Below are 13,805 nucleotides of genomic sequence, written 5' to 3'. Positions count from 1 at the left end.
GGCCTCTAACCTCATCACTGCTCGTAACTTGGTCTCCGTCTCTGTCTCGTACCTTATAAGGACGGATGGTGAAAGTGTTGACTGTAAGTCTGTTTTTGTCCCCTGGAACTGGGCTCCATTTCCTCATAATGACTTCCACTTAAACTTCTCCAATCACTTTCTTTGGTTTTCAAGAGCTCTTCCTGTGAAACAGCTTTTGTGTGGAGACTTAATAAAGCAGCACATGGCAGCCAAAAGTCTCCTGGCTGGTCCGCAGACAGCTTCCACTTACACACAAAAGCCTCCTCTGGGAAAACAACAGAACCTTTTCGGGAGTCTTATTTAGCTCTCAGCCCCAACATGGAAGAATTATAGTTCGTTTTCTGACCAGTTAATTCCTCTTTAAAAAGCAAAAACATGATTTAAATAAACTGATGGCTGATATTTGACACTGCCTCGAAAAATAAAAGACAAAACATTAACCTTCACCTTTCAGATAAGTATTTCCAAAGGATTTTTACAAGTAGACACTTCCCCTCAGGTTGTGTATCTTGGCTGCTTCCTCCGATGGACTAACATTTTCCAGATGGTCTAAAGACTCTCTCGCATATTTGGATCTCCCAACATAAAATACTTTGGGATTATCCTCAAGAAGTCCTTTTCTATCAGAATGTTTCCTTTCTGTGAGGCCGTATGAAGTCGAAGGGGAAAAAGGTGAAGCCTCTCTTACGTTTTTAAGATGTGTGTGTCCCGCAGCTCACCCGGGCCTGTGCCTCACCGAGCCGTGCATCACTGTGGCCAGCGTGGTGATGGGAGCTCTGGACCGCTCGGTGGACCCCTGCCACGACTTCTACAACTTTGCCTGCGGGGGATGGGTGAAGAAGAATCCCCTTCCAGAGGGCAAGTCCCGCTGGGGACCTTTCAGCAACCTCTGGGAGCACAACATGAACGTGATGAAGCATTTATTAGGTGAGTTGCCGTGTTTGAGGGGAGTTTGAGGTTTACTGTGTCTCTCTTCTTCTGGTTTCATTTTTCATTATTCAAATTCATCTTCATTGTATTTATTCTTCCTACCAGGAAGTCTGCCTTTCCAAACTCCAAAAAAGCGAGTCAAATGTCCTAAACTGCCTGCCTGTGTGTCAGTAGCCCTGATAGTGGCCTCACAGCAAACGTCCAAAACTTAAACACAAGTGACCTTCAGTCATTTAAACTGTTATATCACTACTGAACTTTGAGCACAAATATTCAAACGCTTTGAGTTTGCATTCTGAAAAAAAAACTGTACAACATGCATTTGAAACAGCAAAAAGAAGACGGTTCAGGAGCTGAAACCTCATGTTAAATGTCTGCTGGTTCTTTAAAGTACCAACAGACATTTAACATGAGTAAAATCGGCTGTTAATGTACCTTAATGAATGGTGGGCTGTGAAAGTGTAGACAAGCTTTATTTCTCATGTTTGTCATGTGTCTGCATACATTAAAAAAATGCTGATCTCCCAGCCGCCCAAGCAGTGAGAAAGAAGAAGAAAACAACAACGTAAACATGTCACATTTAGACACATAAATGATTTATATAGTTATTTTCTAGACTTCAAACTGTCCTCCCACAGAAAAAAGAGGGACATTTAAGAATTCAGTCCCAAAAACCTCAAACAGATGTTTAATATAATGTAAGAATGATTTCTAATGTGTTTGCCATTAATAGAAAAAGGAACATTTGTACACCTTGTTTTCACTTGTGGCACACTCAGTCCTCATAAATTTCATGAAATGTTGGACTCTTGTTTGAAGTCTCTCTTCCTGTGTGCAGTGCTGTTATCACGCCTGTGATGATTTTCTCACTTTAATAAATCTGGCTTTATTTGATCATGATTTGCTGTTTGTGTCACATTATGGGTTCAAGTCCCGTGTTATATTAAACCATCTTATCGCTCCTCGTTGAATTTGTTAACTAAAGTAGAGACGCATGCAAGCCCAGAGTCTCTTCAGCACAGCTGCTGTAATCTGGTCTGTTTCTTTCTTGGACAGAAAACACGACGATGAAAGGCCTGAGTCAGGCTGAGGAGAAGGCCCAGCGATATTATCAGGCCTGCATGAACGAAGCCAAGATCGAGGATTTAGGAGCCAAACCGCTACAGGAACTCATCAACCAGGTACTTCCTAAAGATGTCAGCCATCAAACAAACCCATCACTGTTTTATTTCGATGAAAAGAACAACTTTCCCTTCAGTCTCTGAGCGTCTTCACAACCTGTCTCAGTTAGGAGGATGGGCCCTGACCGGTGCCTGGGACAAGGACAACTTCCAAGAAGTTTTGCGCAAAGTGTCCGCAAACTTCCACACTTCGCCTTTTTTCACCGTGTTTGTCAGCACCGACTCCAAAAACTCCAACAGTAACATCATCCAGGTAAGGTGCTCGGACAACTCCCAGGGGTTTTCTAAGATCTTTCATTTACTCACATTGACCTTGTGTCTCTTCAAAGATCATAGACCCCCCCCCCCCCCCCCCAACAAAAGCAGCTTTCACAGAAAAACAGTGGTCACACTCTGAAAGTTCCTTTAGCCATGAGACCGTAGCAAATGGTTCAGATAAGATCTTCTTCTGTGAGCGTCTGCTTTCAGGCTGCATGCTCCAAACAGAGGATTGAAAACAAAAGGTTGTTTGTGAGAGTGGAAGTCATCTGATGTTTGTTTGTTTGGTTTTTTTCCTTCTCTGCTCCAGGTGGATCAGTCCAGTCTGGGACTACCGTCACGGGATTACTACCTCAACAAAACATCCAATGAAAAGGTACCAAACAACACTGCAATAAAAATACAATATACAGGGAAATAAAAGCTGGAATTTTCCATAATGACTTCAAAATAATTACTTGGAATAAAACAACCCAGAGATGTTTTTTTTTTTTAAGAAATTCAAGAAATATTAAAACCGAAATATTTCATCTTCAGGGGAAATTCTGTGCATAGTAGCCTGTATTTGCATTGTCTAGGATTACGTTTCTAATTAAATCCCAAACACACACACACACACCCCCTCCTCACTGCTGCCCCCGTTCACTCCGCAGTATCTGACGGCATACCTCCACTTCCTGACGGAGTTGGGGGTTCTCCTGGGGGGCACAGAGGAGACATCTCGAACGCTCATGGGGGAGATCGTGGACTTCGAGACCACCCTGGCTAACATGACAGTCCCCCAGGAGGAGAGGAGAGACGAGGAGCTCATCTACAACAAGATGCAGGCCAAAGACCTGAAAGTAAGGCCGGCGTCGCACACTTGTGTCCCTACGCTGTCGTTCGCTGCCACACGATTAATGATGATTCTTTTTTGTTCCCAAACAGTATTTGGTATTATCAGTCACAATGCAGATTAGGGGTGGGAAAAAATATATATTTTCAGATATACTGTCGTCCTGACTCCTGTGATACAGTCATTACATCACTGGTGCCAAAGATCAACATAATAAAAAAAACAATGACAGCACCATAAGCAGATTTCACCGCGTCACTACTTCATGACTTCTCACTTTGACTCTTATGATGAAAGAAGGTAACAATCATGGAGGTGAGTTCAAGAAGAAGAAGAAGAAGTGGGATGATGTCGCGACAGTGGTCAAAAGAAGCCACAGGATGAGGCGTGACAGGAGGCTAAACTGACTAAACACATCCGTCCTGCAGTTTAAAGGATGTAGTGATGTTCTTGTATGTCTGTTCTGTGTCCTGATAATATTATAATCAAGGGCCAGAATGTGCGTATCAACACGTATTAAAGTCAGGATAGTGTCTGTGATTGTGTAAATGCAAGTCTGTTTTGTATCTTTGTGTATTACTAAATGAGATCTCCTTTCTCATGCTCACTGTGGTGCAGTGGTTAGCAGCTTCCTGGCGTGCTAACCACATCCTGGTTTGAATCTTGGGACAGGAGCCTCTCTGTGTGGAGTTAGCTTGTTCTCCCCGTGCATGTGTGTGTTCTCTTAATTGCCCGTAGGTGTGAGTGTGCCTGGTTGTCTCTATGCTAGCCCTGTGATTGACCTGCAAACAGCCCAAGGTGTAACCCCGCCTCTCGCCAAATGACCTCCGGGAGCGTCTCCACCCTGACCCGGCTAGATAAACAGTCTTGCATCACGTTGCCTCCTGTGATTCCCATCTTTTTGCTTACTACTGATTTTTTAGAAGAAGAATATTGATGTTTTGTCTCTCTGATACATTAAGAAAACACTGGTATAGGAGACATTTCTGGTACTGGTATCTGTATTAAGAAAACAATAATAATGTCCTACAAATCATGACAGCTCCGTGGATGTAAAAGAAACCGAGTGAAACCACATGCTGTATGGAAATTGAATTGTAATCGTAAATCTTTCGTTTGTGCTCATACGTTCACAACAGTCTCCTCGGCTCTTTCTTCACGTGTGATTTTTTTGTTTGTGTGTTTTCGCAGACTCTGGTTCCTGCAGTGGATTGGATGCCGTACCTCACAGATGTGTTCGCCCCCGTGCAGCTCAACGAGTCGGAGCCGGTGGTCGTTTACGCCAAAGAATACCTCCAGAAAGTCTCTGACCTCATCAGTAGAACAAATAAAAGGTCAGAGTCTTCATGCTCGTTTCAGTTTATAGTGTCAAGCGCTAGTTGTAAACAGCTATCTCCATCAACTTTGATTCATAAAGCTGCAGCTAAAGAAAAGGACGACAAACGAGGAAGGGAACGATCAACGCACTCCGACTGTTACCACTATTAATAGAAGCATGAATTCTTTTTAGCGTTCAGCTGTTCGTTTAAAAGGGAAACCAAACAATGAATTTCATGTTTTCTGTCCAGCCTCCTCAACAACTACATGATCATGAAGGTGGTGAGGAAGATGGTCTCCATTTTGGACCAGAGGTTCCAGGATGCCGAGCAGCGTTTTTTCGAGGTCATGTCCGGAACGAAGAAGGTGAGCGGTGAAGTTCAGACTGTCTGGTGACTCTGATGGATTTAAGCGCAGAGGCTCAGGTGGGATTAAGCAGATACCAGAAGAGCAAAACAGCATTCTTGCGTGCACGCCTACCTGCTGGCAGGTTCCCCTCCAGATCGAGTATTTTTAGCCTGTTTGTGGAGTGAATACTAGAATTCTAGATGCTGTTTGCAGTCGAACAGCTCCATGTGTATGCATTGTTACGAGTCATAGAGGAGCTCGTTATATTTAATTCATCTCTACGTTGGTAACTTTATCAGATCCTGTATATTTTGGCTTTAATACTTAACTGTCAGAGAAAATGTTCCAAGGCCAAACAACTTGCTTTACAGAGCTTATCACTCGACCTTGTGCTCTTTTGTTGGCAGTCAAGAGGAGGAGGATTAGTTTTTACCGAAAGTAGAAAAATGTAAAACTGGCGCCATGTGAGACGCCGCATATCCCCGCCGTTTAACCAGACTTAAGCAGAACCGTGAGAGACAGATGTGCTAAACAAACAGAAAGATCTCGCCCACGCTAGCGAGGAGGCATCCTGCACTTGATTTATGTTTGCATGTGTGCTCAACAAACATCCAGCACAAGCGCCGCTATCATTGGATTAGATAAAGAGACGCATCACGACGCGTCGCTGTGTGCAACCTTAAAATGGAACTTTAAAAATCAAACGTTGTCAGAGTCAGAAACATCTTTGGATTTTACTCTCTTCGTCGTTCTGCTCACAAACTGCCACTTAAACAGAATCATTTACAATCCTTAACTATTAAAAACTGTGAATGCTCCATCCTTCATACAGTGTGAGCTGTCAAGTCGTGTCTGTTAGTCGAACACTGTGACCACTTCATCGTGACCTCTGGTCGTGTGTCCTAAACGATTCATCCCTACAATGTGAGCCCACGTCCTCAACTGTGTGTGACAATATATTTTACACACAAATAAGGCAGAAATGAGACCACAGAGATGGATATAGTAAGATAACTGTTTGTTAGCATAGCTGATTGGAAAATTGCTAAGTAGTGCTTAAATGTAATTCAAGCTTTTTGTTCTCACTTTTTTCTCTTTAATACTTTCATAGTGATGCCGATTTTATTTATTTTTTCTCAGTTGTAGATAGTGCTTAAGTCATTATAAAAGTATATTCAGCAGTGGCAAGTGTTTCCAGGAGCAGAGAAAATGTTTGCTGTCGATAATGAGCAGACTTCCCGGTGAGCTGCAGATTTTATTGGAACCACATCGATCAAACGAAAACAAACAAGGTGTGCTGTTTATCCAGAGTGGCTGGGATAATGTGTCCGTTCAACCCCGATGCTGTAGCTTAAAAAAAAAAAAAAAAAAAGGTTTAAGTTATGAGCACCACAGGCATCATTTCTGTAGGCTTTATTGTCTTCGGTTGGAAGCAAAAAGATATGAACACTAAAATGGGTTTCCTCTCAAAGTGTCCAGACAGCAGCTCTGCTTCCTCCTCACTGCGTGTCCGTGTGACCTCGCATCTTATCTGACACAAATCCTGTTCCCTGGACCTTGTTTCCACCAGAGGTCAAGCTGTAATAACAAGTCCACAACTTTCTATGTGTTTCTCTTAGCTCTCAGGATTTGACATCTTGACTAATAATACGCCTCGTTTCCTCGCTCCGACCTCGTTTCCTCTTTATCTCTGCAGACACGCCTAAAGGTGTGTCCTTGTCCTCGTCCTTTCTTTCACCTGATAATCACTTTGTCATCCAAGTGCAACTTTTTTTTCCCGCCTGCAATCAATACATTAGCTAGATGAATGTGAGAGTAAAGCTTTAGGAAGTATAGATAATAATAGCCATCGTAAAAGATCTTTTAAATATCACAAAAACAACGTACGTAAGTAAAGTTTTATTCATATAGCACTTTTTAAAACAGCATGTTACAAAGTGCTTAACATAACAAGGAGATAGAAAGAAACAAGAATAGTTTCAACATGTAGATACAAGCTTTCACAGCAACAAGCTTTCATAGTAAGACATAAGCATCTGTACAGATTGGTGCCACTCAACAGAATCTCCATGATTCCGTGCACGCCCACACACATGTACACACACACACACAGTGCACTGTCCTGATTTCAGCAAAAGGCCTGTTTATAAAGGTGAGTTTTTAGGAGTCGCTTGAAGCTGTCTATGGAGTCAGATGATCTGATGGACTGGGGGAGACCAAGTTGGGGCCAGAAAAGCAAACTCACGGTCGCCTTTTGTGGATAAATTGGAGCGGGGGATGGATAGAAGGTTGAGGTGTGATGAACGGAGTGGTCGTGAGGTTGAGTAGGGAGCTAGCAGGTCGGAAATGTAACTAGGGGCAAGGTTGTGCAGGGCTTTGAAAGTAGTTAGAAGTATTTTGAAGTGGATGCGGGATTTTACTGGTCGCCAATGAAGGGAAGCGAGTACTGGTGTGATGTGGGTAGATGGATAAAAGAATAGACAGGAATAGTCATGACAATAAAGATTAACAAAATAACACACAATTCAAACGGGGGAAAGAGAACAACAGGCAAAAAAAGTCCAAACATTGTTAGCCTGTTAGCCTTGATATTCTAGCGACAAAATCCAGGAAATGGTCAATCATGTGACAAAGCAGCTTCGTGTGTGAGCTCACAGCAAAGGTCTGCGCAACTAGAGTGTGTTGTTTCTAAGTTTGTGAAAGCCTGAAAGTGTCCTTTACAACTTAGGATGTACCTTTCTAAACTCTACTGAAGGAGCACTTCTGCTTGATCTACTTCCTCTTTGTGTGTGTGTGTTTTTTGCTGGCTTTATTTGTCATGTTGTTTCAGGTTTTTTTGTAAAAGATAAGAAAAATGGGAGCCTGGCACGTCCAAAAACCCCCCATCAGTCAGCCCTTTAGAGGGAACACTGTCTCTCTGTCAACGGGCTCAACTGTCCCTCAAAAACACAGCGAACTCAGAGGTCAGGAGAAGGTCACAGCACACTCACATATTCTCTCGTTCTCCTTTTATTATTGATATACTTTATTAATCCCTGGGGGGGGATTCAGAATTGGGTTAAATTGCCAAGTACATCTACACATACGAGGAATTTGTCTCTACAATGGTGCACATGGGAAAGTTCACATGGGAATTGAGAGACGTGGACTTTTGGACATTCAATGATGGAGAGAGATATCTGAGACGGGCTGCTCTAAAGGAAGCAAAAAAAAAAGTAGACAAAAGGAAATCACATCTGTTTTACACTAGCTGTCACCTGTCCTATACATCTATATATAACTGAATAAGATAAAGATATTTAAGGGTTTGTTCAGTTTAATCCAGGTAAAAAATGTTGGTATGACTCATCCAATGTTCACGGTATTTCAATATTTGTGTTTAATCATGGGCTTTCATGCCTGGGTTAGTATTCCTCTGGGAGAAATCTTTCATTTAACTTTCAGCCTTTTTTCTCACCGTGCAACTTCGATGTGGAAAGTATAAACTCTCTGTGCACGTGTAAATCGATTTGTCAGAGTCTCCCCTGATGGTCATGTACGCTCGTTTAGGTCTTACAGAGGATTCAGTCTGTTTCACAACCAGTTACACAAAAAACTCCTCATGGTTTAATTAAAATAAATCTTCTTTGGTGCATAGGGAGAAAATTCCCTTTAATATTATTCTCACACTCATGGGCTTAGTTCATATCTCCCAGCATGCACTGGGTTAGAAGCAAGAACAGGAAGCTTTCAAAGGGCTTTAAGATGAAATAAAGATCAATCATTGGACGGATTTATCTCGCTGAGAACTCTTTCCTTTGCTTTCACGTCTCTTAATTGTGTCCCTTATTTCACCTCGACTTCAGTCCTCAACGTAACTCTTTCACTATCACGACACAGCCGCACATGTAGCCCGCGGCTGGCTGGTGAAGTTCAGTGACTAATTATGGCTGACAAAAATGAAACACATTAAAATCTCTCCTCATAGTTTGACGTTATCTAACAGTGTCAGAGAACGTGAGGCTGTATTCTTCCCTCAACGTGTCCTGATGTGTTGATTTGACCTTGCAGAGCTGCACTCCGCGCTGGAAGGTGTGCGTTAGCGACACAGACAGCGCCCTGGGCTTCGCTCTGGGAGCCATGTTTGTCAAAGACACCTTTGCCGAGGACAGCAAGTCCATTGTAAGTCCTTTTCCCCCTCACATCTGTTCCTGCTGTGCAATGTGATGGAGTGTGTTCTGATTTTTATTTTTATTTTTTTTCCATCTCAGGCCGAAGACATGGTCGGAGAAATAAAATCAGCGTTTGAGGACAGCATAAAGTACGTGAACTGGATGGACGCAGAGACCAAAAAAGCTGCCAAAGAAAAGGTAGAAGACAGATGTGTTTGTCTTCCAAGAAAAGTTTTTCTCTAACTGCGACTTGAGGGAGACATAAACGTCTGATTGGAGTTGTGTCGCCTTGAGAGCTGAAGTTTCTTGGAAATGCAGCACTGCCACCTGGTGTGAAAATGTCTCATTCACAGTTTATTTATTTGAATCCGTCACAGGCAGATGCATTAGACAACATGGTGGGATATCCAGAGTTTATCATGAACGCCTCAAAGCTGGACAAAGTGTACAATGATGTAGGTACTGCTACTTTTATTTATCACATCACTGTCGTTATTTGCCTCACTAAAACACTCGAAAACCTTTTTTTTTAATCACTCGTGTTTCGCAGTTTGAGGTGGTGTCGGAGCATTACTTCCAAAACGTCATGCAGTATTACAACTTCTCAGGCAGAGTGACCGCCGACCAGCTGAGGAAAGCACCAAACAGAAACCAGTGAGTCTCTCCCTCTCGCCCTTTCCCCCACAGTGTGGCTGCCAGAGAGGAGGTCAAACGCTCTGATGGAGGAAAGGTTCCCATTGTGCTGACTCAGCAGAATCCTGCTGCCATCCACCAATGTTCCCAGGCAACCAGCCTCTCTCCGCTGAACTGATCCTTGTCTCGAATTAGGCTATGAGGAAGGGAAGGGGACATAGATGAGTGTTCCCATTCCTCCCTTTTTTGGATTTCTCTTTTAAAGTCTTTTTTAGAAAATGCCACATCCATTTTTTTTTTTTTTTTAAATCTTATGATGCTGAGTTTATTTAGCCAGCCTGGCAAGATGCAGTGAGAGTTTTGACCCCAAAAATAGGAAAGGATGAAAAAACACAGAAAAAAAACAAAAAACATTAAATTGCTTAAAAAATACTCGAAAAAGTTCCTCAATAACTGAAATGTCTTTACACCGTTACACCGGGCCCACCTGCCAATCATCAGCTGTGCCAACTATATATAACACGTGTCGTTCATAAAACCTAAAAACATGTGTTATAAAAAAAATGACTCTAACTAATCAGACCTGTTTGGGTTTTTTGGGGGGGGGGGGGGGTCTTTTGAATGTGGCGTGGCGTTAAAGGCTCCTGGAGCCGGCCTCAAGCAGAAACTTGACGTGCTGCAGGATCTTGCTCTTCCATATTGAATTGATTTTTTTGAAGACTGGAGCTTGCCGCTAGGCTGTCACATTTACTGAAGCTGACTTAAGTAAACTTCAAACTAAACTTGAAAAGCCCCTCCCACATGGTGTAATGGTATCAATATGTTTATATTGATTTTCAGTCTCAAATCTCTTTTTTTTAACTATTATAACTCATTTGGGCTTAAGATTATATAACATGCTTTTTAAATGTCTGTTTTTAGCCTTCTAACTCTTGGACAGTAGAAAATATATATATAAAAAACCACTCAAGCTCTTAAACACACGTGGGTCTTGTGTCAATATCTGAAAAATCTGAATAAAAATGAAAAGAAGAGGAGGATTATCCCGAGGTTTCTTGGATAGTTTGCTCAGCTCGACGAGAGTGAGAGTCTTTGTGTCGTGCCCCAGTGTGCTGCACTTTCCTCGATGTCACTCTCAAGTTGTGGTTTGTCTTTTTTTTTTCTTTTTTTTTTTTGCAGATGGAGCATGACCCCCCCGACCGTGAACGCATACTACAACCCAACCAAGAACGAGATGGTTCTGCCCGCAGGAATCCTTCAGGCTCCGTTCTACAGCCACTCCTGGCCAAAGTAGGTCACTAAATCATGACGGACTTATTAAAAGAGAAAAGAAAAAGGGAGTTGTGTACATAATAGAAGGATGATATGATCCGTATAAAACCCTCAGAACTATAGTTATACCTGCAAGTTAGAGTTGAATGCCAACAATCTGGTAAAAATACAAGCATTTCAAAACTTTTAACAAGTAAAAAAGTGCAAAAAACCACCTGTAAAACATTTTGACTAGAATTATGTGTTGTGATTAGATCTTCAAAACTTGATTTCAATGTGTTTCCAGAGCTCTAAACTTTGGTGGCATCGGAGTTGTAATGGGACATGAACTGACTCACGCTTTCGATGACCAAGGTTTGTAAAAAAGTTTACCATGATGCGATTCAATCGACACTTCCGATGATGACGAATACAAGCATCCCGTAGACATTAAAGGTCTTGATTTAAAAATGCCCTGAAACATGACATATTTGAGACAGGGTTTTTTTTTTGTTTTTTTTACACTTGAATTCAAAGGGAGGGAATACGACAAGGATGGAAACCTGCGGCCCTGGTGGAAGAACTCGTCTGTGGAGGCGTTCAAGAAGCAGACGCAGTGCATGGTGGAGCAGTACGGAAACTACAGCATCAACCAGGAGCCTCTGAACGGACGACAAACTCTGGGGGAGAACATCGCTGACAACGGAGGACTCAAGGCCGCCTACAAGGTCTGATATCACACTCTACTTTTATGATTTTCTTTATGTAAAGGAAACTGGCTTTCTGCCACCGACGTAGACCATTAAATGCTTTTCCATGATCATGGAAAGTTCACACCTCACTGCTATGTTTCCAAAGGAGATGAATGTTTACAATCTGACATTAATCTCCGGGCATTAGTTTTTTTGTCGAGACTCTGCTGTAGGTCACATGTATTAATCTGTATTGGAAAAAGCAGAGTTGTCTGGTTTACAGTGAAGCCTGGAAGTGCAACAGGTGGCTATGATCGGCCTTGTCAGCCTCTGGTTACTTCTTCACATGCACACATTCTTTCCATGTAATGAAAGGTCAGGAGCTGTGAGGCGGACGAGCAAATCGCACGAAAGGCAAAGCAGTCTGCACTACCTGCTACATGCGTTCACCTTCGTCTGTGTACTTCAGGTTTAATCCATGTCCAGCTTCCCGTGGGCAGATCAAATCATGAAATGCACGCGTGTAACGTGACCATTTGTTTCTTTCAAGGCTTATGCGAACTGGATCAAAAAGAATGGCGAGGAGGCCACACTGCCTGCACTCGGAATGACAAACCGTCAGCTGTTTTTTGTAGGATTTGCACAGGTTTGTAAACACACACACCTCCTACAATCTTATACTACTGCTGTCTCTGGAAGCTTCTCTTACCTTTTTAAACACTGATGGAAATGTTCTAATTAAAGGGACATCTCTGGTTCTCTCTTTCCTTCTTTTAGAAAAAATCATAAACTGTTGTATATATGGCCAAAAAGTGAAGCCTTTTTCACATAGAGATTTTGCCTCTGCACTGACACCACTTTACCTTTGTACTTTATCTACTATCCTACAACAATAACAATGCATTTGCAGTGTGTGATTTTGCTGTGTTGAGGAAGCTAGAGACGCAGGATGTGTAAACAATAAACATGCAATGCCAGGTTGACACACACGATGGTTATCTGTCGTGCTCTTGCTACATTTTGAAGCCGATCTCAGAGAGGCGGAACATTATTTACCCCACCATGACGTCTTTAAGACGTTTACTTCAAGGCGTAACAGACTCAGGAGAGAAAATTAGACATAAAAAGGCCACACCAAGATGGCAGAGTGTTTATAATGATCCCCTCATTTTGCGTCTCTGTCCGTCCTGCAGGTCTGGTGCTCTGTCAGGACTCCTGAAAGCTCACACGAAGGTGTTATCACGGATCCTCACAGTCCATCAAGATTCAGAGTCATCGGCACGGTTTCCAACTCGCATGAATTCTCAAAGCACTTTGGCTGCAGTGCAGATGCTCCCATGAACCCTAAACACAAGTGCGACCTTTGGTGATAACTTGTTTTTGCGTTGCTGTCCATCAACAAAAAATGAAACGAACTTTTAAGGAATATGGCCTGGAGGCTGACAAAGTCTCTCAGGAGAGGAAGAACCACTGAACTCCTGCTGCTTTACCACTTAATGCTTAACTGGCTCCTCTCTATCAGGATAAAACTGTTCCTGTTCTGCATGGAGGATCCAGTCTGCAGGGCTTTTCCACAACGACTGTGTAGCAGCTTTCCTCAACTTTTACATTGTAGATATAAAATGTGCTTTTTGAACACTGGAAACCCTACAAATTGTTACAGAAATGGGGAGGTGGTGTTCTGCTTTGTCACATAAAGTGATGGACAGGCAAGGGGACATTTCGTTGGACTCTTTCTCAGGCTTGCTCCAGTATACTTTAATGTGTGTTTTATTTATGCACACAATTAGGATCCGTAAGACTTTTTTAAACCTGATGGAACATTTAAGTCTGTCTGGACTATTTCAAAGCAATTAATTCAAAATGACAGTTTGTCAAAATTTCAGAACAGTCTTGTCAAACTGTCAATTATTTTTTTACATACATTCTGATGAAACATTGTTTATTTTTTAACTGTGTGTAATGAGCAATGCCTATGCAGAAACAGAATGAAGGAATTAAGACGTCCACAGCAATATTTGACTCTTTTTTTTTTTTAATTTTAGACCTCAGTCTGAGAGGCTAAGCTATGGTGTGCCATACTTGTTTTTATGATTAAGAGTTTGTCACAAATTATTTTGTATAGTAAAAACCGATGTTAAAACATGTTTGTCTCGTGTCCAAGTGTTTTCACACTCTCATCCCACTT

At 42.1% G+C, this 13,805-nt stretch overlaps 1 protein-coding gene across 1 annotated transcript; it reads left to right on the top strand.

The window, feature by feature from the left end:
• Nucleotides 1–718: 718 nt before the first annotated feature.
• Nucleotides 719–13,760, top strand: ece1 (endothelin converting enzyme 1). The gene is made up of 16 exons (XM_079340438.1): nucleotides 719–948; nucleotides 2,008–2,132; nucleotides 2,239–2,385; nucleotides 2,701–2,766; nucleotides 3,044–3,232; nucleotides 4,417–4,559; nucleotides 4,794–4,908; nucleotides 8,941–9,051; nucleotides 9,141–9,239; nucleotides 9,419–9,496; nucleotides 9,592–9,695; nucleotides 10,854–10,964; nucleotides 11,233–11,300; nucleotides 11,463–11,653; nucleotides 12,168–12,263; nucleotides 12,811–13,760. The coding sequence occupies exons 1-16, from the start codon at nucleotides 789–791 to the stop codon at nucleotides 12,985–12,987; spliced, it is 1,980 nt and encodes a 659-aa protein (XP_079196564.1). The 5' UTR covers nucleotides 719–788; the 3' UTR covers nucleotides 12,988–13,760.
• Nucleotides 13,761–13,805: the final 45 nt, after the last annotated feature.

Source organism: Symphodus melops (assembly GCF_947650265.1).
Source record: "Symphodus melops genome assembly, chromosome: 4".
Taxonomy (NCBI): Eukaryota; Metazoa; Chordata; class Actinopteri; order Labriformes; family Labridae; genus Symphodus; species Symphodus melops.
This window is presented reverse-complemented; position numbering and strand designations above follow the sequence as displayed.

Excerpts from the sequence above, each read along its gene's own strand:
- ece1 (XM_079340438.1), top strand. The coding sequence starts at position 789 with ATGGGAGCTCTGGACCGCTCGGTGGACCCCTGCCACGACTTCTACAAC. Across the intron at positions 2,133-2,238 it reads TACAGGAACTCATCAACCAG|TTAGGAGGATGGGCCCTGAC; the intron begins GTACTTCCTAAA and ends AACCTGTCTCAG. Across the intron at positions 4,909-8,940 it reads TCATGTCCGGAACGAAGAAG|AGCTGCACTCCGCGCTGGAA; the intron begins GTGAGCGGTGAA and ends TTGACCTTGCAG.